General features: G+C 44.8%; 1 protein-coding gene across 1 annotated transcript in view; it reads left to right on the forward strand.

The window, feature by feature from the left end:
- The first annotated feature begins 11955 nt into the window (after positions 1 to 11955).
- Positions 11956 to 24189, forward strand: part of LOC143998246 (uncharacterized) — a 31876-nt gene continuing 19642 nt past the window's right edge. The window contains exons 1-3 of the mRNA XM_077493934.1: positions 11956 to 12111; positions 17187 to 19055; positions 19377 to 19499. Coding sequence (XP_077350060.1) covers positions 11961 to 12111; positions 17187 to 19055; positions 19377 to 19499 — 2143 coding nt within the window. The 5' untranslated portion in view covers positions 11956 to 11960. The remainder of the gene's footprint in view (positions 12112 to 17186; positions 19056 to 19376; positions 19500 to 24189) is intronic.

A 24189-nucleotide genomic window follows, 5' to 3' on the forward strand; every position in this document is an offset into this window, starting at 1 on the left:
AGCGACTTCTGTGCGATCTCCTACTGGAAGTGCGACTTGAGCCTCTTCCATGCCTGGAACTTGCTCCCCTTGATCTGGTAGAGCTGCAAGAAAGCAGCATCTTTAGCAGTCGGCACTCTTTTTTCCTCCCCTTCAATACTCACCTACGACTTTTGTAGAGCCTCTTACCTTTCCAGCTGTCGATGGTCTGCGTGGGCAGTGGACTCCATGAAAAAAGGTAGACAGAGTAGGCTGAAGGGAATGAAGAAAAGAATTTTCCTTGCGATACCGATAATAGACAAATAATTCAAAAAACATACATTTTTTTTTTTTTTTTTTTTATAGGATTTTATTTTTTTTATTTTTTTGGAAACCTGCCCCTTTAAGAATTTAGCATCTGCAAAACAGCTGGTAGGATACATACAAAAAGAACTATGCAGATACAGTAGAAAAAGTAAAGGAATATTCTTACCTTATCCAGCTGATACCGAGATACAGGGCAGTAGTTTGTAAACAGCAGCATGCAGAAGCATACAGCTGTGATTTTAAAAACGGCGCCATAGCGGCGCCGAATGACGCTCCGCGCATGCGCAGAACGGCTCGAGGATACCGGCGCCATCTTGGAAGAGGGAAAAACCCTCTCTTCGGGAAGAAAAACCAAAACCAGGTGCCAACAGACATGCGCAGAGCGGCGAGGACACTAGCGGCGGCCATGACAGCTGTCTGGAGGACAGCAAGACCCAGCCACTCCTGTAAGAAAAGGTATTTTCCTAAGCAGAAAAAAGAATAGGATACATAAAGGGGGAGCCCACTGCATAATAAAAGCTTATTTAAAGCTTATATATAAAAAAAATTCCGTGAGAAGTCCCCTGAGACCACCAGAACGGGGATTCCCTCCATAAAGCTCATTTAGAGACTGTACAGGAGGGACTTCCAAACAGGAGAGGCTTGAACCTGCTGGGGTGAGGCGGTAAGAGGCTTATTCATCTGTAGGTATCTTGAAACTCGAACGCTCCAACCTGTCAGGTGAGGATAAAAAAGAGAATGCAGCGGGAGGTCTCCCCTTCAAATTTATAGTTAACCAATCCTGTCAGGTTGTGGGGGCGGAGTCACAACCCAGTGTGTGCTGCCATGAAGGCGTCAGGAAAAACACTTATAAGCGTTAAACGCTGATAAACGCTCAAAAACATGGCTCATCAGTGTTTAAGGTTTTTGAGCCATTGAAAAAACGAAACAGTTTTTTCTTTAAAAAAATTTTAAAACGCTAATGTGGAAAAATGCTAAAAAACGCTAATAAATACTATTGCAAAAACTTTAAAAAACATTGAAAAACTCACTGCAAAGCTACTGTCGTTTTTATAACGTTATTTTAATGTCCAGTGTGCACGAGGCCTTATAAGCAACCATTTTTACTGAATGAAATGGATTAATCTAGTATTTACTATTGTGGTTAGCTGTGATTGGCCACAACTCATCGCATGGTGCAGATGGACTGTGATTGATCCTGTCTGTACCATGTGATCACTATGACCAATGTGTACAATTGTAATGTGCTCTCCTGTGATTGGTCACAGCAATTACATGGTACCAGCAGTGGGCAGTACACTGATAAGTCGGACAAAGTGGGTGACAGAACGCTTCACACCGATATACGTTAGCAAAGTGGCATGGGTGCGCATCACTCCGTCATCGGACTCGATGTCCGCCGTTGGCCTGCAATTGTGGCACGAAGAGGCAGAACGGGGAGATGCCTATGTAAACAAGGCATTTCCCTGTTCTGCCTAGAAACATGACAGGGATCTACTGCTCCCAGTGATTGGGAGCAGTGATCTCTGTCATGTTCTATTGAGCCAATCCCCCCCCACAGTTAGAACACACTGAGAGAACATACTTAACCCCTTGATTGTCCCCTATTGTTTAACCCCTTCCCTGCCAGTGACATTTACACAGTAATCAGTGCATTTTTATAGCTTTGTATAAATGTCAGTGGTCCCAAAATAGTGTCAAAAGTGTCCAATCTGTCTGCTGCAATGTCACAGTCATGATAAAAATTACAAATTGCTGCCATTACTAATAAAAAAATAATAATAATAAAAATGCCATAAATCTATCCCCTATTTTGTAGACGTGATAACTTTTTTTGCAAACCAATCAATATATGCTTATTGCGATTTTGTTTACAAAAATATGTAGAATACATATTGGCCAAAACTGAGGAAGAAATTCATTTTTTTTAATACATTTTTTGGAAATATTTATTAACAAAAAGTAGCAAAAGGTACAAAATATAGCTTTTTTTCAAAATCGGCGCTCTTTTTTTGTTTATAGCGCAAAAAAATAAAAACCACAAAGGTGATCAAATACCACTAAAAGAAAGCTCTATTTGTGGGAAAAAAAGGACGTCAATTTTGTTTGGGTACAACGTCGCACAACCGCGCAATTGTTAGTTAAAGCGACGCAGTGCCATATCACCAAAAAGGGTCTGGTCAGGAAGGGGGTAAATCCTTCTGGGGCTGAAGTGGTTAACCACTTGCTTACTGGGCACTTAAACCCCCCTCAGTCCCAGACCAATTTTCAGCTTTCAGCGCTGATGCACTTTGAGTGACAATTACGCGGTCATACAACACTGTACCCAAATTAATTTTTTATCATTTTTTTCCCACAAATAGAGCTTTCTTTTGGTGGTATTTAGTTACAGCTCGGAGTTTTATTTTTTGCTAAACAAACAAAAAAAGATGCAAAAAAAAAAAATAAAAAAATCATGTTTTAATAGTTTGTTATAAAATTTTGCAAACGGGTCATTTTTCTCCTTCATTGAAGTGCGCTGATTAGGCGGCACTGATAGGCTGCATTGGTGGGCACTGATGGGCTGCATTGGTGGGCACTGATGGGCTGCATTGGTGGGCACTGATAGGCTGCACTGGTGGGCACTGATAGGCATAGTTAAGGCGGCACTAATAGGCACAGATAAGGCGGCACCGATGGGCACAGATAAGGCGGCACTGATGGGCAAAGATGGGCACAGATAAGATGGCACGGATGGGTGGCACGGATAAGTGGCACGGATGGGTGGCACGGATGGGCACTGATAGGTACCACAGATAGATGGGACTGATGGGCACTGATAGGTGGCACTGATAGGTGGCTCTGATAGGTGGCACTGCTGGGCACTGATGGGCGGCACTGCTGGGCACTGATGGGCGGCACTGCTGGGCACTGATGGGCGGCACTGGGGTGCAGCACCTGAGGCAGATTTTGGGTGGCACTGTGGGTGGCACTGCTGGGTGGCACTGTGGGTGGCACTGTGGGCACTGCTGGGTGGCACTGTGGGCACTGCTGGGTGGCACTGTGGGCACTATGGGCACTGCTGGGTGGCACTGACAGGGGGGCACTTACTTTATTTCAGGATGGCACTGCGGGTGGCAGGTGGGCACTGGCAGGGGGCAGGTGTCCTTTTAAATTGCTGGCCGTGATCGGGACTGATGTCCCGAACACGGCCGCCGGCGATCGGGTTTTTTTTTCTCTCCTCGCGCTGTCAGCGCGAGGAGGAATACTAGCCGATTACCGGCTCCGTTTTATCACATGATCAGCTGTCATTGGCTGACAGCTGATCACGTGATAAGGGGTCGGGATCGACCCCTTACACGGATCGGTGATCAGGCGAGTCTCACGGACTCGCCGATCACAGAGCGCGCCGCGCGCGCCCCTCAGGGGGCGCGCAGGCCGCTCGTAACCGGGACTACGTCAATAGACGTAGTCCCGAAAATGTGGGTCCGCGCTATTTCCGTCATTTTGCAATAGCGCGGATCCCAAGTGGTTAAAGTGGTTTTAAAGGCACGCGTTTTTTTACCTTTATGCATTCATGCATTCATTCATGCTTCTCGATTCAGCGATGTCCACCAGAGCCTTGCCTCTCTGGGGACTCACACTCCTGATTGGCTTTTGGCAGCAGTGGGAGCCATTGGCTCCCGCTGCTGTCAATCATAGCCAGTGAGCCAATCAGGAGACGGAGGGGGTGGGGCCGAGTCACAGTTCCGTGTGTGAATGAACATACAGAGCCACAGCTTGGGAGCGCATCTGCTTGGGTGCCCCCAGAGCAAACTGCTTGCTCTGGCGGCACCTGGCAGGAGGGAGGAGCCAGGAGCGCCAGCGTGGGACCCGAAAAGAGGATGATCCAGGCTGCTCTGTGTAAAACCATTGTACGGAGCAGGTAGTTATGACATGCTTGTTATTTAAAAACAAAAACAAAAAAAACAAGGCTTTAATATCGTTTTTAAGGCGCGTTCTGGGAGAATGTCATATGACGTCCACATGTTCATCCAGATGTCATTTGACTATAGGTCGGATGGGAACTGGTTAAGTAATTTCAAACCAGGCTCTTAACATTTAATGAAACGTTATTGGAAACACTCAACATCACAGTGTAGTAACAGCTCTTTCCTCACTAGCTAGATCATGGCTGCCCAGTGCACACTTTCCCCAAGGTGAGAGTCAACAATGTAGAAGAAAGTTGGCTCAGGTAAACTTCCTTGGAGAGCATTCCATATGTTGCCGGTGGTTACATCTTCAGGTATTGCCTCTCGACTTCTCCTCGTGCAGGCCATGGCATAGAGCCCTAGAGCAGAGACTTCCCCTTTTTTATATGAACACAGGGGGGAGGGCAGAGTCCAGAAATGCCTGGAAAAATGCAGAGACTGGCTTAACCCCTTCCTACCTGGGCAGTCTGGAAAACATATCTGTCTCAAGCCCAACACTTGCAAGTCAAAAGCAATTGCTTCCATGTATTGTGCAGAGTATCGCAATTAAGCGCTAGAAGCTTCTTGGATGCAGAGAATACATTACTTTATGGAGGAATATCAGAGCATGTCTTTACATCATCATGTCTTTATCATGAAGACAGACAGGAAGAGAACACAAACAAGCGTCTATAACACAATAAGGATGGTACTTCCTCTGATTACCTTACCATAGATAACACACTATAACACAGCAGTGCCGCGTGCTGGTATAGACAGATATAAAGCATATATATAGTTCACAATATAGAAAGCTAACTGCTGTTGTTCTTCCTACACCCCTTCTCAACATGTGCTTTGTGAAATTACATTCAGCTTCTTCTGGAAATAACTATGACGTTCCTTCAAAAAAGACTTGGTGAGTGCATCGGCAGTCATCTCCTCTGCCAGGCAATATTGAATGTCAATAACACCTTGCTCTTGATTGTACCTCAGTAGGTGATATTTGACGTCAATGTGTTTGGTCCGAAGATTGACCCTTTCTGATTGTGTGAGCTTTATACATCCCTGGCTGTCTTCAAAAATAGGAATTGGTTTTGACATGTCTATCCCAATGTTGTCAAAAAGTTGACAAATCCATATTGCTTCTTGACATGCCTGTGCTGCTGCAATGTACTCTGCTTCAGTTAAAGATAGAGTGACAGTTACTTGCTTTCGACTAGACCAACTTATGTTTTTTTCCCCATACTGGAAGATGAAGATGGATTTGCAGTCTGTGCAGTTCCCGGCCCAATCGGCATCCACGTATCCAACCAATTTTGGATGTGATGTTGCTGGTAACCATAATTTCATCTGAATTGTTCCTTTGAGGTACTACATCACTCTTTTTACTGCGTTCTAGTCACGCTGGCAGGGAGCTGAAACTTTCCTGCATAGTATGCCCACTGCTGTGGCTGGTCTGGTCTTGTCACAGTGGCAACATATAGCAGCTTTCCAATTGCTCAGTGATACATGACATTGTTGGGTAGCAAATTTTCTCCTTCATTGCTCTTTAGATAGCTTGGTTCCATAGGAATTTTCATTTGCTTAGCATCTTGCTTATGGAATTGTTCCAAAATTTCCGAGATTTTCTGAAATTGGTTGAGAAGATAACTTCCATCTTCTTCTCTCTCTATTTGGATTCCCAAACATTAGCTAACATTCACTAGCTTTTTCATTTCAAATTTTCTTTCAGCTTGTGAACTGATTGTAATCTCCTTCTTGTTTAACAGCCTGCCGCCCGCCGGTCATTATATGACGGCCAGGCGGCGCAGCTCTTGTTCTGGGATGGCGTCATATGACGTCCGTCCATTTAAACAGGGCATGTGCGCAATCGTGTGCGCACAGCCCTGTATCTTCGGTGGGTGAACAGCCATTGGGCATGGCTGTTTACCACGTGCTCGGTCATGATAAAGCCTCAAAAATTGTATTTCCCTCCTCTCCGGTGAAGCTTTAGCCTGGGCTGCTCCCCTGTGGGAGAAGAATGATCCTGTGGTTTCCAGCCTGTCCGGTTTCTTGAAGCTCTTTCGAAACATCTTCGAGGAACCATCTCGGGTTTCTTCAGCGGCCAGTGCCCTTTTATTCCTTCGTCAAGAATCTTGTTTAGTGGGACAATATGCTCTTCAGTTTCGTATCCTCACAGCTGAATTAAGCTGGTACAATAAGGCCCTAGTTGCAAGCTTTTTACATGGACTCTCTGACCAAGTGAAAGACGAATTTGTGGGAAGAGCCATCCCTGCCAGTCTGGATGATGTAATTTCCTTGTGTATCCAGATCGATATTCATTTTCAGGAGAGGTCCCTAGAAGATACCAGCAATCCCTGGGCCCTAGCCAGTCTGAGCTCCCCTCCATTGGTCCCGTGGAGCATCTTCTGCCTACTGAGGAACCTATACAGCTGGGCCGGACCAGGCTAACCCCTGAAAAACGTGCTAGGCGCAGAACTCTGGGCTTGTGTCTCTATTGCAAGTGCCCCAAGGTAGAGTGGGGAGCCAGTGAACATGTGTTTGCTGGTCTTTCTACCTAGTAGAAACTTGGAGGCAATGTGTACTATATCACCCCCCAAAGCACCTTGTCCCCATGTTGATGAGGACAAGGGCCTCATCCCCACAACCTTCCAGATTCCGATAAGCCCCCTGCCCGCAGACCCTCACAAACACGGCCAGGGTTGTGGGGATGAGGCCCTTGTCCTCATCAACATGGGGACAAGGTGCTTTGGGGGGTGGCCTGGTACGGTTCATCAGGAAGGGCGCTCTCTCGTCCCCCCTCTTTTCCTGTGGCCTGCCAGGTTGCGTGCTCGGATAAGGGTCTGGTATGGATTTTGAGGGGGATCCCCACGCCATTTATTTTTTTTAGTGCGGGGTTCCCTTAATAGCCATACCAGACCTGAAGGGCCTGGTATGGATTTTGAGGGGGACCCCCACGCCTTTTTTTTTCCTTAATGTTAACATGACCTGTGTGCAAGTAGCCTTAAAAGAAACCATAGCAGTGAACCAGCATAAAAAAAAAAGTCAAGTTGAGAGGTGCGCCTGTTCAACTTATGCAAATGCATCTATGTGGCTTGACATTTACTAAGATTTTGCCAGCGCAGTGAACCAAAGCACTTGAACGTGCACAAATTGCCGCTTGCGCATGCGCAGTGCATAAAATGATCTCACGCATTTCCAAGTGTATTTGCAGGCGCAGCAGGCTTGTTCACAGAAAGTTACTTTATCATTCTATTTTGGGCATATTTGTTACTTGGACAGTTATAACTATACTTCCTCACATCACACACTTCCACCTTCTTTTAATTCTGAGTTGAAGAATGCGTGTGCCATGTCTATAGTGGCGCACAGATCGCCGCCTCCCGTGCACCAGCATAATAATCGTAAATGGGGAATTGCACAAGCGCAAATGGTTTGTGAATACGGAAACGGCCGTTGCGCATCGGCGTGTGCCACAACTCATGGCGCAAACCATTTGTAAATCAGCCCAAGTGTGTGTTTAGTATCACTTTAAGTAAACATCTTGGGGGGGGTTAGCGACTAAGCAAACTACAGACGATACTTAACAAAGCAGGGCAGTAACTTCTCTGCAGGAAATGTTTGATTTTAGTGTTATTTTATGGTAAAAGGATGACTACATATCAATCAAGCCCATGTTTTGTAGAGCAGCTGAGTTATGAATAGTAGAACAAATACATCTAGAGCAAAAAAGTTGTTGTCCATGACAGCTATGGTGAATTGGATGCAGGGAAACCATCCAATTCGCATAAGTGTGAACCCAGCATGAGTCTACGTTTCACTAGTGCGACTTGTTATGCAACCTTGGACACATAAAGTCGCATTACAAGTCGCAGCCTATTGAATTCAATGGCACTCGTTCCAGTCTATGCAACTTTGAAAATCAGAGACTTTGAAAAAGTGCCTGCACTACTTTGATGCACCTTTTGATGCAACTTTGATCCAGAGAGTGTTAAGTTGGAAAGCTGCATTCAAAGTCGCACTGAAAAGTATGTGACTTTGGAGTCGTAATTGTGGAAATGTAGACTTATTCTGATTAGTTGCTATAGGCAGCAACTCCATTCCATTTTCTTTAATCCAGTTTCCTAAATCAGCCTCTTACAGTTTTTTTTGTACATTTAATACATGATTGCACTTATATGACAGTTCAATCATGCAAAAGCAACTTTTTTCCTTGAACTTTTTAAACATTGAAAAACAATTACTCTACAGTATGTATACTAGCACTGAAAAAATGCCTTTTTACATGAAAAAGAAATCCCACATCCACTATTATCAGCCATTTTTTTCTGTAAACTAGCCCAATGCACAGTCTATTATCATGTGTTAACTAATTGGCATCCAGGTAGAGCTGGCTAATTTATAAAACCTCTAACAGGTGCTGAAGGAGTAGTGGAAGGTTAGTTGTGCTTTGGGATGTAATCAGGTAAGTGCAGGAAATGGTTCTAGGTTTCAGCACATACCTATTAAAAAGTGTATGGATCAATCTGCTATTGTATGTGTGTTTATACAGTAGGCTTTTTATAATTATTGAAAATATTAGCAGCTTTTGAGTGATCGGATGTATAGCTTGATGATTTTTTTTTTCCATAGTCTCTTGTGTTTGTATCCCATTTCTGAAAATGGTATTCCAATATACGTTTGCTTGTGTTCAGTTTTAGAGAACTTTAACTAAAATGGTCAATTCTAACTTTATTTACTGCAGAAGGGATATTGGATATTTACATCAATTCAATAATAAAGGGGCTGGTGCCTCCTTTCAATAATCATATGCTCCCTTTTTTTTTTTTTTTTTTTCCACTTTGGCTGACCGTTATACAGAGCGATAAATCTCATAAATGGATGTTAATAGCAACACAGTCTAGTGAGACATGACTATAATAATCTACAGGGTCTCAGCTGCTCCTACTAATTTACCACCAGTGTGCCCACTCCCCTACTGCCCAGTGGTTAGGGATGAGCTCCAGTGTGTTTGCGAACGTCACATGCAGAGCCCGCCAGGAAGTTGGTGCTGTGCTAATCACAGGCAGTGAGACATTGCCCGATCTCTGCAGCCACGCATCGGGGCAGTATCTCACTGCCTGTGATTAGAGCAGCGCTGGCTTCCTGGTGGGCTCTGCACGTGGAGTATGCGAACACGCCTGAGCTCATCCTTAACCGTGGTGACTTCAGCTTTTGTGACCCGTTGTGGGGTTGTACAGTTTTTAAATATTTTAGATTAGAGGCCTATGTGCATAATTGTTTTTACCTCAAAAGATTGAGCAGTAGTCTCTACAGGGATGCCAGGCAAGCAACTTTTCAAGTGGCCAAAAATGGCTGTTGTTGTTGGCTTCCTTGCAAACCTGCCAGGATTGGAGTAGCCACTGCATTAAATATGCTGCTTTTGCCAAATTCAATATTAACAAAGGTATTGCTAGGTCGCAAGATGAAATTAGATAGAGATATATATATATATATATATCTCTATCTATCTATCTGTGTATGTTGCACAAAGCCCACAGGAAATTGCTGGTGTGGTTGTGCAGGGAACATGCATAGTCACTAACTTTTTAACCCCCTTTTACATGTTTTAGTAACTTCAATCAATGCAAGTTATTTGAGGGCCAGTTCACATCAGCAAAATGCAGTCTGGATGCTTTTCTGCATGGCTGTTTTTGTTGCAGTTCAGTAACTTCAAGCACAGTTGTGAACTATGCCATTTAAAACTATATATGCTACTTTCCATGTGTTTTTGATGCAGAAAAAAAAACACACTGAACTGCATGTGGTGTGAAATGGCTCTGAAAAAAACATGCCATGACCATGCAATTTGAGAGATGGTTATACACAGTTTGTAACTGCACTTCACCCACACATTACCTCAGTCAGCAGTGTATTTTAAATTACTCCAATGACCTGGCATATTCTCAAGCAGCAGTTTAACCACACTAGTATTCTCTTGGCAGCAATGCACTCCTATGCCACAGCATTCACGCCCCTTCTCCCCCAACCCAAGTATAACTTCACCTACGGTATTTGTGTGTGATGCTTTTTCTTATGTTTTTACTGATTATGTCCGCCTTGTGGACATTGGGTATAAGAAGCTGCATTTTTAAACTACAACTCCAGCCAAAACTTTATTTAGAATGGGAAAGGATAGTTTAGAACTGATATCAGGCTTTTAATGGCTGTCTTAAGTTTTATAAAGAATTTCTCTCTTGCTCTGTGCCTGTGGCCACTGAAGCAAAATTGACTTGAAGTTTCTACAACACACACACACACACACACACACACACACACACACACACACACACACACACACACACACACACTTATTATATTACAGATGTATAGTCGCTGTATGTAAAACCCTTTGGCATGTTTCAGAAGTGCTGTCACACCATTCAAACTGATGCATCAACCATAGCTGCTCACTATGGAGGGCAGAAAGGGGTATTATCAACATTAGAAATTGTCTGGGTGCTGCACTCTGCGGATTGGGACGACATGTGACTTCCCGTTCAAAATTCTTGTCTCCCTAAGACCGCCTCCATACAATACAAAATTGTCCATAGGGCATATATCTCCCCTTTATAGGCTACATGAAATGAAAACCGCCCAGGACCTGGGCGACTTCTTGCGTATTTTTTTTGGTCCTGCACTATAATCGTTGTGTACTGGAATCAAACAACTTCTGTAATACAGGCTGTACTGGGAACGCCCAACCCCAGAGTTATGTTTATTGGGATTGGTGAAAGAATTAGTTCCTAGGGTGGCAGAGAGAACTCTGCTCAGACTTCTACGCCAGGAAAATTACTTTGTTGTAAAAAAAAAACTGGTCCCACCTTCCCTCTCTATGTAAAATGCATGTCAATGTAGTATCTCTTTATAAAGACGCTTCACAGGGGTTGAATTAAAAGATGGTGTGGGCCAAATGGTTGGCTGAACCATCTACTGCAACATCGGATTAAAGCTTATTAGATAAGAGCATATCTCCCTCCTTATGGGGCTGTATCTGGTACCCTCCTGATGTCCCTCTTAGTTTACAGATCGTGATATTGCTGCCCCCCCCCCCTTTTTTTCTTCTTTTTTTTTTTTTTTTTTTTTTGCGAGCCAACTTTGCTTTAGTGTTATGCTGTGCCACAGCTAATATGTAATAACTGCCGATGCATTGCACTGTACCATCTGGAGTTGACCCCTGTGTGGGTCCTTTTTATTGAAGTTGTGGCAGGCTACTTTTAAGTAGTGTTTGTCTGTATTTACGTTTTGTATGGTGTGTGGGTTTCTTTTTTTTTTTTGAGGATTCAATAAAAATCTGGATGGTGGAATAAAGTGGTTGCAACCTGTACGCCTTTTGAAAAAACACTGGCACAAGGGCCTGGGGTTATCTTTGCAGTGTACAAAAAGAAATGTGGTTTGCGGTGGCCTTGCTCCCAGAGCAACTGATGACAATCCAAAAGTCATGTACCCTGGAGCCTAGTGGCACCAATGTAATGATACTTATAATATGGTGATTATTGGGGAAACCCCCAATGCCTTCCAGTCCTGATTTAGACTTGCAGACGTTGAAGTTATTTTTGGTCCCGATATGTATGTGCCCTTTTGCAGGCAAGAATTTATGTTCTATGTAATGTGTGAAAATGTCTCCCCTTATTTTTATTTATTTTATTTTTTTTTCTTGTGTGTAAACAGTCTGCTTTTCAAATTCTTTTGGCAGTTTCAAACATGAACAGTTCAGCACCACCTCCTGAAAGTGGGCAGTATTCCGCATCGCAGCAGAGGCCCTTCTTTTATGCACAACCAACAGCACAACTACCTTTCCCAAACCCTTGGTACCTTGCCCAACTTTACAATCCATACTGCATCTCTGGACCAGGTAAATGTACCCTTAAACCAAGCACTTAATACTTGATAAAAATATTTAGGCGAGCCAGAGCCCTTCAATACAGCTTTTACTGAAAACTAGTGTATAGCTTCTTTTTGCTGTGTGCATGCGCCCTCTCAGCCAGAAACTACCAAACGATGATCCTAAAATCATTAGACACGCACCCCTAAATTCCCGCTGAATCCTAAAATAGAACTGTACTGAGTTAATATCTTGAAGCTCATTGACATGGTTGCGGCCTGTACAATGTAAATCGGTGTGGGGCCACTCGCTTACTTGCACACTTGTAAAAATAAGACTTCTGGCCAGTGGCGTTGCTAGGAGGGTGCGGCCCGCACCCGGGTGCCACCCACTCTACAGGGATGACACCATCCCAAGGGTGAGGAAAGCCCTTGCTGACTCTGGAAGGGGTTTTTTTTTATTTTTATTTTTTTTCCAGCTGGAAACTCGCCTCCAGCGTCACGGGTGTTCTACTCCTCCTCTGTCTCTATGGCGCTGCTGCCGGTCATGATCCATTCTCCACCTGGGCGGTGCGTGGCTGCACACTGTCATCTCCTGCCTGGGTGTTCCATGTATATGAGCCACTTGAGCTGGTGCGTTAACGGGCAGGGGGTGTCAGATTGAGATGATGGGAATGTCCTCCATGGTGTTGTGACAGGGTTTGTCCTGGGGGGGGGGGCTGTACTGATGAAGGGGGTAGTTTGCCCTCGGGGGGGCTCTATTGATGAAGGGAGGTAGCTTGTGCTAGGGGGGCTGTACTGGTGGAGGGGGTGGCTTGTCCTGGGGGGGGGCTATACTGGTGGAGGGGGTTTATACTTTGTGGAGGGGGACTATACTTGGAAGGGGGTCTGCACCGAAAGAGGGGGGGTTTGTATTGAGGGGCAACTATAGTTAAAGTGGGGTGACACCATGTTTTACCGCACCGGGTGACACCAACCCTAGGGACGCCACTGCCTCTGGCTGTTTGTACAGCCGCTGCTTCCCCTTAGAGCAGTGGTTCTCAACTCCTGTTAACAGGCCAGATTTTAAGTATTCCCTTGGCGAGAAGCAGACTAGAATACGGCAATCACTGAGCAGTAAATGTCATGTGTGATTATGTCGGTTATCTTGCAAACCTGCCTTTTATTGGGTCTTGAGGACAGGAGTTGAGAACCACTGTCTTATGCTCTGTACACACTGTTGGAAATGCCAATGGAAAAAATCAGATCGGATTAGGTTTGGTCGGAAAATCTGATCGTGTGTGGCTCTATCAGGCTTTTTCAATTGGAATTTCTGCCGCACAAAGTGAGAGCAGGATCTAAAATTTTCCGACTACAAAATCCAATTGCATAAATTCTGATGGACAAAGTGCCACGCATGCTCGGAATAAACTAAGAGACAAAAGCTATTGGCTACTGGCCCGTTTATAGTCCCGATGTATGTGTTTGACGTCACCTTGTTCAAAACTATTGGATTTTCCAATATCTTTGTGCGACAATGTGTACGAAACACAAGTTTTGGAAAAAATCCAACGGATTTTGTGTTCGTAATGTCCGACCATGTGTATGGGGCATTAGAGTAACAGATACACGGCTTTTTCTACTTGCACTGTGTTCAGCCGTGATTGGACATGGCTGATTACATGGTAAAGAGTCTCCGTCAGACTCTTTACCTAGATTGTAGTCGCTGTGCATCAGACTGACACACCGCACCATTGATCGCTGCGCCCCAGCTAGTTTTCCTTATCACGTTATGTCTGTCCAGGATGACGGAACCACTTTGCTGCCATCGTTTTTGCTATATGGCAGGCATCAATTGGTTAAGTAAAATCCACTACTTAACCACTTCAGCCCTGGAAGGTTTTACCCCCTTCCTGACCAGAGCACTTCTTACAATTTGGCACTGCCTCGCTTTAACTGGTAATTGTGCGGTCATGCAATGTTGTACCCAAACAAAATTTGCATCTAATATGAATATTTATATATTTTGCTGCTTCTCCTGAGTACGGGGATACCAAATGTGTGGGACTTTTTGGGAGCCTAGCGGCGTACCGAGCACCGCTTCAGAATTTCTAAGGGCAATCATTTTTTATTTTACTCCTCACTACCTATCAGTTTCTAAGGCCATAAAATGCCAAGATGGCACCCCCCCAAATTACCCTAATTTGGAAAGTAGACACCCCAAACTATTTGAGAGGCATGGGGAGTATCTTGCAGCTCTCATTTGTTTTTGAAAATAAAGACAAAAGTAGTTTTTTTTTTTTTTTTTTTTTAAGGGGGGGGAACTGTGCCAAAAAGCAAGGGGGGGGGGTGGTTTTATGCCATCTGGGCATTCCATGGCCTCCGAAACTGTGATGGGTAGTGAGTGAGATCAAAGATTTTACGCCCTTAGAAATTCCAAAGGCTTTGCTCGGTTTTTGGGGCACTGTACAAGGCTAGGCTCCCATAAAGTCCCACCTCGGGAGAAGCAACAGAATGTATTTTGGGGTGTAATTTCACATATCCCGATGGCATGTTTGAGCAATATCATTTAGTGACAACTTTGTGGCAAAAAACAAAACAATTTGACTTATTCCTGCAACTTGTGTCACGATATAAAATATTTCATGGACTCGACCTGCCTCTCAGCAAATAGCCTGGGGTGTCTAATTTCCAAAATGGGGTAATTTGTGGGGGTTTGAACTGTCCTGGCATTTTATGCACAAAATTTAGAAGCTTGTGTTGCACATCACCCACTCTTCTAACCACTTGAAGACAAAGCCCTTTCTGACAGGTCTACTGCTAAAATGACTTCCCTCAATCTGACCCTTTGCTGTGATGCCTCACATGCATAGTGCAATTGCTGTTTAAATTTAATGCCAGACCGGCTCTCTTGCCTTTGTGTGAGAGCGGAGGGGGGGACGGGTGCTTTGTTTTTTTTTTTTTTTTTACATTGTAACGGTTCTAGGTTCTGGTCTCTCAAAATGCAATGGCATCTTCGTAGATCCTGTGAAATTGTGTCCTAGCCTGTGCAGTGCTGTACCCTACACTAATACGCAACTAGTGTAGGGTAGCGTTCAAAGCATTCACCAATGCAAAGACCAGGATTGTCAGGACAGAAGGGACAATAGAGGGTGTCACGCCTATATCTGTGCTTGCTGCAGACACATCTTTGGCAGGGGAGAAAGTAACGTACACATACATTACTCTGCCTGCCTGTGCCATTCTGCTGTAGTATATCTGTGAGGCGGTCGGCAAGTGGTTAAAGGCTCCCCTTATTAACCACTTCTGGACCTCCGCACGCCGATGTACATCCCTACTTTGGGGACAGATATCATTGTTATGGCAGCAGCTAGCTTCCATAACCCTGGTGGTCCAGTTAGGGTTGCCACCTGTCCGGGATTCCCCGGGACAGTTCGGGTTTTGAATCATGTGTCCAGGTTTCAGACCACCTGAAACCCAGACACATTAATGGGACTGCACTCTGGCTTCCCAGCAGAGTTGCTGTCTGCAGTTGTCTAAGCCAAGCGTGGTAATGTGTTCTCAGGGTTCCCAGAGTTCTCCCTTACATCAGTCTGCAGAGTCCCCCTTACAGCGTGTAAAAATAAAAAAAAAAAAAAAAAAAAAATTCTGCAAGTTCAGGTTTTAAAAAGGGGAACTCTGTAAGAGGACACTTGTGATTAACTTCATATGATTATAAATGTTTAATCACAAAATAGTAAACCTAGTATATGCTGTAAAAAAAATAAAAAATAAAACAAAAAATGTATTGCTGTGCGCTGCTAAAGTGTTCGGGTTTGACTTGAAGAAAAGGTGGCACAAAATATAAAGGTTGATTCGCTGCAAGATCACTTATATCGGCGGCGGGAAAGGGGGCCCCCTCCCTTCGCGACCCGGTGTCCTCCGCTGCTTACCAGAGCCTTCAGTAGAGGCGATCGCATCTGGGCTGACATGGAGACAAGTGAGGGGAAGATGGCTCCCACCCATATCCTTGACACTGCAGGGTGGAAGCGACATCAAAACGTCCCTTCCACCCATAGCTCTTAAAGGCCTTTTTACTTTTTTTTTTTTTTTTTTTTTTTTTTTTTTTCGCCTATGGAGATTTTTAAGGGTAAAAGTTTGTCGTCATTCCATGAGCAGGTGCAATTTTCAAGTGTGGCATGTTGGGTATCAATTTACTCAGCGTAACATTATCTTTCACAATACAATATAATAAAATAAAATTGGGCTGACTTTATTGTTGTCTTGATTTATTTAATTCAAAAGTGTATAAATGTTTTTTTTTTTTTTTTTTTTTTTTTTTTTGGGAAAAAAGTGCTTGTAAGACCGCTGCGCAAATATGTTGTGACAATGTATTGCAATGACTGCCATTTTATTCTCTAGGATGTTGGAAAAAAGAAAAACTGTTTGGGGGTTCTAAGTAATTTTTCTAGCAAAAAAGGTTTTTAACTTGTAAACACCACATGTAATAAGAGGCCTGGTCTTAAAGTGGTTAAGATGGCTGCCTGAAATCTCACAGGAATTTGGCATCAAATCGAATGCCTACTTTACCAGATGTATAAATGGACAGTGCTATATAATTACCTGTAATTAAATTATTTTTTTTTTTTATTTTTTATTTTTTTTCCATCAGGTCTTCCCCTTTTACTTATGGCACTCACTGTTTGTTTGCATAGCCTAGGTTCAGGCATGGATTCTTTTTATAAATAAAAGCTCTCTGTACCTGTTAAGCCTCCTTCATGGCCATTCCCCCACCCCTCTGTTGGACTGCTGCTGAGTGTCCTGTTTCAGAATTTGATTTCCTGTGTCGCCCAATGGATTAAAAATTTGATGCCATAAAAACTTCCAATGGCACAGGTCATGACCCTGTGCTACTGGCTTATGTATTACTTTCCCACAATTAAGCCATGGAAGCTGGGGACAAGGTTATACAGAGGTATGTGTGTATGTAATCTTCGTCATCTTCTTGTAGGTGACAGTATAATACTGTTTGCAAATTCCTGTGTGCCTTAATGGAATCCACTTTACAAAAATCTTAACTTTATTTTTGAAAACCTTTTACTACTGATTCATACTTTGCAACCATATTTTTTTTTTTTTCTTTTACAGGTTACCGGGGGGGTAATCCATATATGCCCTATTATTCGGTCCCACTTCATGAGTATCCTGGATTTTATGTCCCTCAACAGCAAATGAACTTGAGAATGAACCGGAGACCTTATTTTAATCCTCATCCACCATCCCCTATGTTTTACCATGCCACACGATTTAGGCACTATGCCAGTCCAGGAAGAAGAACTGAAACAAAAGAAACCCAGACAGATCCAAGACAGCCTGAATATGTACCAAAAAAGCACCCAGGTACAGAAAGGGATGACTCTGATAAAGGAAATGCAGTTTCCCATTCATCTGGCATCAGCACAGAGAATGAACACATCCCGGAGATTGCTGAAACGACAATGTCTCCAGTGACAGCAATGCCAGAAAGAGACTTTCACAAAAATGCCTGCAATTCAGCACAGTATCGAAACATGCCTCCAGGAAGCTTTGCATATGAGAAAGAGGAGGTAAGAATAGAGTATGGAAGTGGTTCTCCTGCTGCCATACAGATGTGGAAGTCTTATAAAGAAACTATACCAATATATGATGTGGCAGTAGTTAAAGAGATACCAGAAAATGTAGTGCAGCGTGATCTATTTTGTGAAGGTGTATTGTATGGCCCCCACACTGAAGAAAATATTGCAGTGCAGAGCATATCCTTCACAAACGCAGAGGAGAGTAAGCAGTTGCCACCTCCTAAAATCTGCCTTGATGAAGTACATGAAACTGAAACCCAGACTTCTCTTGTGCGCGTCAGCGACCCAAGGCCAGAATCGACTAAGCAAGATAAACCAAACTCAAGACCAAAAATTCCACTAGGAGGAGAACCTCAGTCTATTATTGCTGAACATGTTGATGTTGCACATACTGTTAATGATGTCCACCAAGCAACTCATGATTCAGAGGAAACTGATGCATCTGAAGAAGCAAGTGAAGAGCTTCTAGTTGGATTGGATACATGTCCAGAAAAAGTGTCTCAAAGCCAGTCTGGATGTAATGGAGAAATAAAGGTGGCAAATGCAAGTGTATGGGTAGAAGACTCTGTACAAAAGTTTATCCCCTCACCATCCTGGGTGGCCTGGATTGAAAATCAAGACACAAATTATGACTATGATGTGTACATGTCTCAGAGAAGGCAAAAGCGCCCCAGTATATTAAGCATTACATCTGAGGAGCTTTCATCTAGAGATGAGAGCTCGTCCATGGATAATGGTTCAGTTTCTTATTTTATGCCAGATTATATGCTTCGAAAAGGCTTGTATGCTTTCCGACGAAGTGCAGAGAGCTCAGAAAAGGAGAAAATTCAAAGTGGTGGCTCTCTGAAAGAGGATGATGTTCCAGTGAAGCATGCCAGCAGCCGATATGAAAAAAGCTGTGGCCCTTCTATTGGGCAAAATGTTAAAGGTGTTTCTAGCAGGAGCCGAAAAATTGGAGTACCCATAAGGGGCTTAAACAAGAGGAAACTCTACTCTGTAAAAAAGAAACCAAGAAAGAGTCAATCTTTGTCTGAACCTGAAGATTCTGAAGAATATTGGGTACTGGAGGAAGAAAACATGCACAAATTTGAGAAAGATGAGACAGATGAAGAATATTATTTTGAGGAAGATCTACCAAATGAGCAGCTGGACTTTTGTAAAACAAACTTCTTTAAGCAGATTGCTCAGCAAAGGATTTTGTGGAAACCACCAAAAGGGGCCTTTCCGGCACACCTTGTTGGGTGGCCTGTCAGAGAAAAGCTTAAAGTAAAGAAAAAGGGTTTAACTGAAGCTCTTGAGCAGATGCATAAACTTAAAGCATGTGACTATGCAAAGTATGAGAAGCCTGAGAGAGGATGCAAAGAGGTGACCGAGCTGAAGAAACCTCAGCAGAAAACAGGTGGTAAGTTTAGTTGTTTTGAGTATCAATACCATAAATATCAAGAAGATTCTTCTAACAGTCTGTGGAATGGACCAGTCAGAATGCTCTTCAAAATCACATTTTACAGGAGTTGCTAGTGAATTTGAGTGCCACTACAATGTTCTTTCCCATAGCAAGGGGCTATAAATGTTATAACTGAATATTTGCAAAGTACATTGTCGTCTTAGATATAGAAGGTAATGCCAGATTAAACTTCTGTAATGGTTTATGTAAGGTGACTTTGGTTTGTCACCACAAAAAATAGTAACCTGTACTCAGTAACCCTTCATCTGCTTCAATTAGGAAAATCCCAAAAGAAAACCTCTGGGGCAACTGTTGAAGAGTACTGGGTTGGAAGAGGTGCTAAGCCCAAATTCACAGAATCTGCATATTATCTGCAAGATACAACCAAAAACCAAGAGCAAGGTAGTGTGTGTGGTTTGTTGTATTTTATACAGTTTTGTTCATGTACATAATGAGAGAAAATACATTCTATTCCAGATGCAGTTTACTAGCTAGAATTTATTTCCCCCCCCCCCCCATTTCTCTTTTAGGACAGCACCATAGAGAGACACTGGCTCGTCCCCTCTCAGGAAACTGTCTTTCAGTTCCAGATTTAAGCCTCATTGTCCCGCTGGCCTCTTCAGTTGTGGTGGTTACTCTGGAAGGGGGACATCGCTAAGGGGCCAGGGCTAAAACAGCTGGGGAGGCTGAGGCCAGAAGTACCTGAGAAGGGGTAGACGGTGGCCTCTTTGGGCTGCCTGGTGGCTAGGGGGGTCTGAGTTGGCAGCATTCCGCGCACCCCAGCTTTTCTTGGAGAAAGACGGTGGCTTTCAGACCCCATGGACAGAAGGATGGGCTCTCTTGAAGTCCTGGGACTTTTCGCATGGAAACTTTAAGCCTGCCATGGTGGCCCGCAACATGGAATATTGGCTTACTCAAATTAAGGCGCACATTGAAGCGGGGACACCAAAAAACAATTTTGTCTTCCTTCCCCATGCTACTTAAAGGGTTTGCATATATTACAGTTGCTTCAGCCGAATCGGTACGCATGTCTGCAAGGTCCTGGACAACTCTGCACAATGGGCTCTATGGCTCATCTAAAGTTACTCTGTTTTGAGTCCCCTCGCAGGGGATCATTTGTCCGGACCTGGGTTGGAGGCCGTTTGGATCAGGCAGCCAATAAGAAAGGCCTTTCCCACTAAAAGTACGTTTGGAGAACTGACTAAAGTCTCATCCTCAGAAAAAGTTTGAAGCCCCAAAAGCTGAACAGCAGAAAAAAGGCTTGGAGGCGGAAGAGTAAGGGGAGGGGCGATTTTTTTTTTTTTTTTTTTTTTTTTTTTTTTTGGTATCCTAAGAGGATACCATCTGGAGTTCTCAGAACCTCCTCTGCACAGACAAGGAGTCACTGAGCTGCCAAAATGCGCAGAAAAATCATCAACTCTTCTATCCTCCCTACAGGAGTGGGAGGAACAGGAAGTAGTGGTGGTACAAGTCCCAGCAGGAGAGACTGGCAGAGGCTTATATTCCCACATCTTTGTGGTCTGCAAACCTTTGGGAAAGTTAAGGCCTATAAACCTGAAGCCTCTTTGGGCTATACTATTTTCTTCGCATCTTCACCAAAGTCATGGTGGAAGTCCAGGCTTTCCTGTGGTTCAGGGGCATCTCGGTAGACTCATACTTGGACAATCTACTAGTATATTGCAGTTTTCCCAGGATCTACAGGTAGCAAGAGACGTCCTAGAAAACCTGGCTCTTGAACCTGTAAAAATCCAGTTTGGGTCTGTCCCAAAAGGTCACCTTCCTGGGGTATGTGTTAGATTCAACAATGTAAAAGGCTTTGCTTCCCTTAGAGCAGATCCAGAAGGTGGGCAAAGCAATGTTTCAGGGCTGCCATCAGGTCTCGGTAAGAAAAGCTATGTCAGCTTTGGGCTTGCTGACATCCGTTCTCCTGGCAGTACAGTGGGGGGCAGGGCTGCATTTTCGCCCTCTTCAGCTGTTATCCTGAGGGTTGTTGTGTGGGGGGGGGGGTTCCCCCCCTCCTAGGGACCCACTGTCCTCCTCCCGACCTACCCAAGCCTCAGCAGTGCTAGAAATCGGGCTCCTCTTCCCCTCCTGGTGCTCGGAGGCCCGCGCGGTCCTAGGAGCGGCAGTGCGCGTGCACCGCCGTCATGTTGGCGGTCACGCCGGAAGTGACAAAGCGGGTCACTGGGTCGGCGAAAACTTTGTTTCCGGCGTGGGGGGAGGAGGGAGGACAGGTGCTAGTGTGCATTTCTGCATCTGGTGCAGAGGCACTATGGGAGTCCGGCGGCGTGTGAAGCCACAGGTGGAATACTGCACATCTACTATGGAGGAGTCAGCATCTGCAGCAGTGGGGACAGGCACCAGCAAAGTCCAGGTAGGAGGCAGTGGTTAAAGTCTGCCTTTTCTCCTATATTGGCTTTTGGTCTCTTCTTCCCCCATCTCCCCCCCCCCCCCCCCCTCCTTCTCTTGTTAAGCTTTCCCCCATTTAAGTTAATTTTAAGGAAAATTTAGAAGGAAAAGGTACCAGTCATACTAATCGTGCCCTCTTGGCCCATAAAGGGCCTGGTTTTCGACCGTTCTAAGACTGACAGTCAAGCCTTGTTGGCGTTTGCATCTCAGGCACGATCTGTTGTCACAAGGCCTGGTAAATCATCCAGGAGTGGCCAGCCTGGCACTCGCAGCCTGGTTTCTGAGAAGCAGCTCCTTTAGGAGCAAGGATTTTTCCAGCCATTTGATCACAACTCTCTGGTCATGTAGAAAAAGGGGTTACAAGGGTCATTTACTCAGGTTTGGAAGGTTTATAATGCATGGTGTATTTCATCCGCCCAGAACCCAGGGAGCCTTGTTTAATTCCTAGAGTTTTTACAAGATGGAGCAGACAAGGGACTAGCAGTTAGTACTCTGAAGGTGCAGGTGGTGGCACTAACTGTATTTTTAGAAAGATCTGTGGCCTCAGATCTGCTGGTGATCTCTTTAAAGCTCTTAGGAGGTTTAGACCAGCACCTCATAAGGTTTTTCCTAAATGGGATCTGTCGGTAGTCCTGCAGTCTCTAACAAAGGGTCCTTTTGAGCCTCTGGATGAAGCACCCCTCGGATATCTCACAGCAAGGCAGTTTTTCTGATTGCCATTGTCTCTGCACACAGGTTCAGTGAGTTAAATGCTCTATTAAATTATCTGTCTTTTTCCAGATGGTCATTCTTAGAACAGATGCTAAATTCTTACTGAAGGTAGCTTCAGTACAAAACCGTACTCGGGACTAGGGATGAGCTTCGTGTTCGAGTCGAACGTACGTTCGACTCGAACATTGGCTGTTCGTCCGTTCGGCGAAATCCGAACACTTGGTCCGTTCGCATCAAAATTCGTGTGGCGCGCACGGCCCACAATGCACTGCGACGGTGCAGTGCATTGCTGGCTCATGATTGGCCAAGCATGCACTGTGACCCCACATGCTTGGCCAATCGCAGCGCCAGCAGTGAGGAGAGCCATGATTGGCCACAGGCATCCTGCCTGTGGTCAATCATAGCTCAGACTGTAGTGCACGCCCCACACTATATAAGGCCGCCATTGAGGCGGCCTCGTGTAGTGTGTTGGCATCTGAAGCAGTGGGTGTTCTGTGTACCTTCAACACAGTTACACACCAATCGTTTTTGGCTGATTTCCTATCTTGCTGTTGTGTAGTGGTTATTGTCTGTGCCCTGACCGCAGTATACACCACTATATTCACCTCACCTATATAGCTAGTGATCTATCTTTAATAATAGAGCTTGCAGTCAGTAGTGTTAGGAGATTCTGCGTGCTCTGTACCCAGTACATACCGCTATAATCCACCTACATTACTGTTCTCTATTTGAGCCCAATTGCCATCTGCAGGAGTTATTGGAAGTTGTGTGTGCCTCCAGCACAGCACAGTATACATCTGTATATACCCCTTTATCTCTGCTGTTCTATAAAAAAAGGCATCTGCAGGAGTTAGTGGGTGTTGTGTGCCTCCAGCACAATATAAACTACCCAACTACTGTTTTACCCAACTCCCTTCAGGCCATTACCATGTCTGGAAGGCCAGCAAGGAGAGGCAGACAGGCACGAGCCGATAAAAGAGGGCAAGCAGGCTCGTTGTCTAGAGACAACAGTGCTGGTTGTGGACGCGGTGCATTGTCATCAGCACGTGGCCATGGGACATGCTTGTCCTTCTTTTCTGCAGCTGGACATGTTGAACCGCAACATGCCAACGACTTGGTAGAGTGGATGACCAAGCCCTCTTCATCCTCTTCATCCTCCTCATCCTCTCTCACCCAGTCTCAGGGTAGTAGCAAAGCAGCTGCCAACGCATTGTCTTCCCTCCTCTCAATGTCATTATCAGTGACTCCTTCCCTAGACCCACCACGTCCTCCTGAGGAGTCTCCTGAACTCTTTGAGCACAGTGTTGGGTACATGCTCCAGGAGGATGCCCAGTGTTTGGTGGGCTCTGATGATGACACTCAGCTAGAGGAAGGCAGTAGCGTGAGCGCAGAGAGAGGGGATGCTCAAGAAGGACAGCAATCTGGCAGTCATGTTCCACAAGCTGCAGCATACTGCCAGGTTTGCTACAGCGATGAAGAGGGAGGGGATGATGAGGGCACTGACTCCACGTGGGTGCCTGGAAGGAGGGAGGAGGAGGAGGAGGCACATGTCCAACGAGGCAGGATGCCCTCCGGGGGCCAGCTTAGGGGCAGCACGCCGACTGAATCACACCGCAGAGCTCCGCCTGTGCAGAGCGCTTCCTCTGCGCGTTATTCTAAAAGTTCTTTGGCGTGGGCCTTTTTTGAGACGAGTGCATCAGATCGCACCGCTGCTATTTGCAACATATGTCTCAAGCGTATCTCACGTGGCCAAAACATCAGCCGCTTAGGCACCACATGCTTGACCAGACATATGTTGACCTGCCATGCAGCTCGTTGGCAAGCGTACCTCAAAGACCCACACCAAAGAACAAAGCGGACCTCTCCTTGCTCCTCATCAGCTGGCATCTCCAACCCCACTAGACCTTCAGTCCTCTCTGAAACCTGCTCTGAGAGGAATGAAGGTGTAGAATTAGGTGTGTCACAGCCAAGT

The sequence above is a fragment of the Lithobates pipiens genome, unplaced genomic scaffold (genome assembly GCF_037356315.1).
Source record: "Lithobates pipiens isolate NorthernLeopardFrog02 unplaced genomic scaffold, aLitPip1_a1.2 Scaffold_19, whole genome shotgun sequence".
Taxonomy (NCBI): Eukaryota; Metazoa; Chordata; class Amphibia; order Anura; family Ranidae; genus Lithobates; species Lithobates pipiens.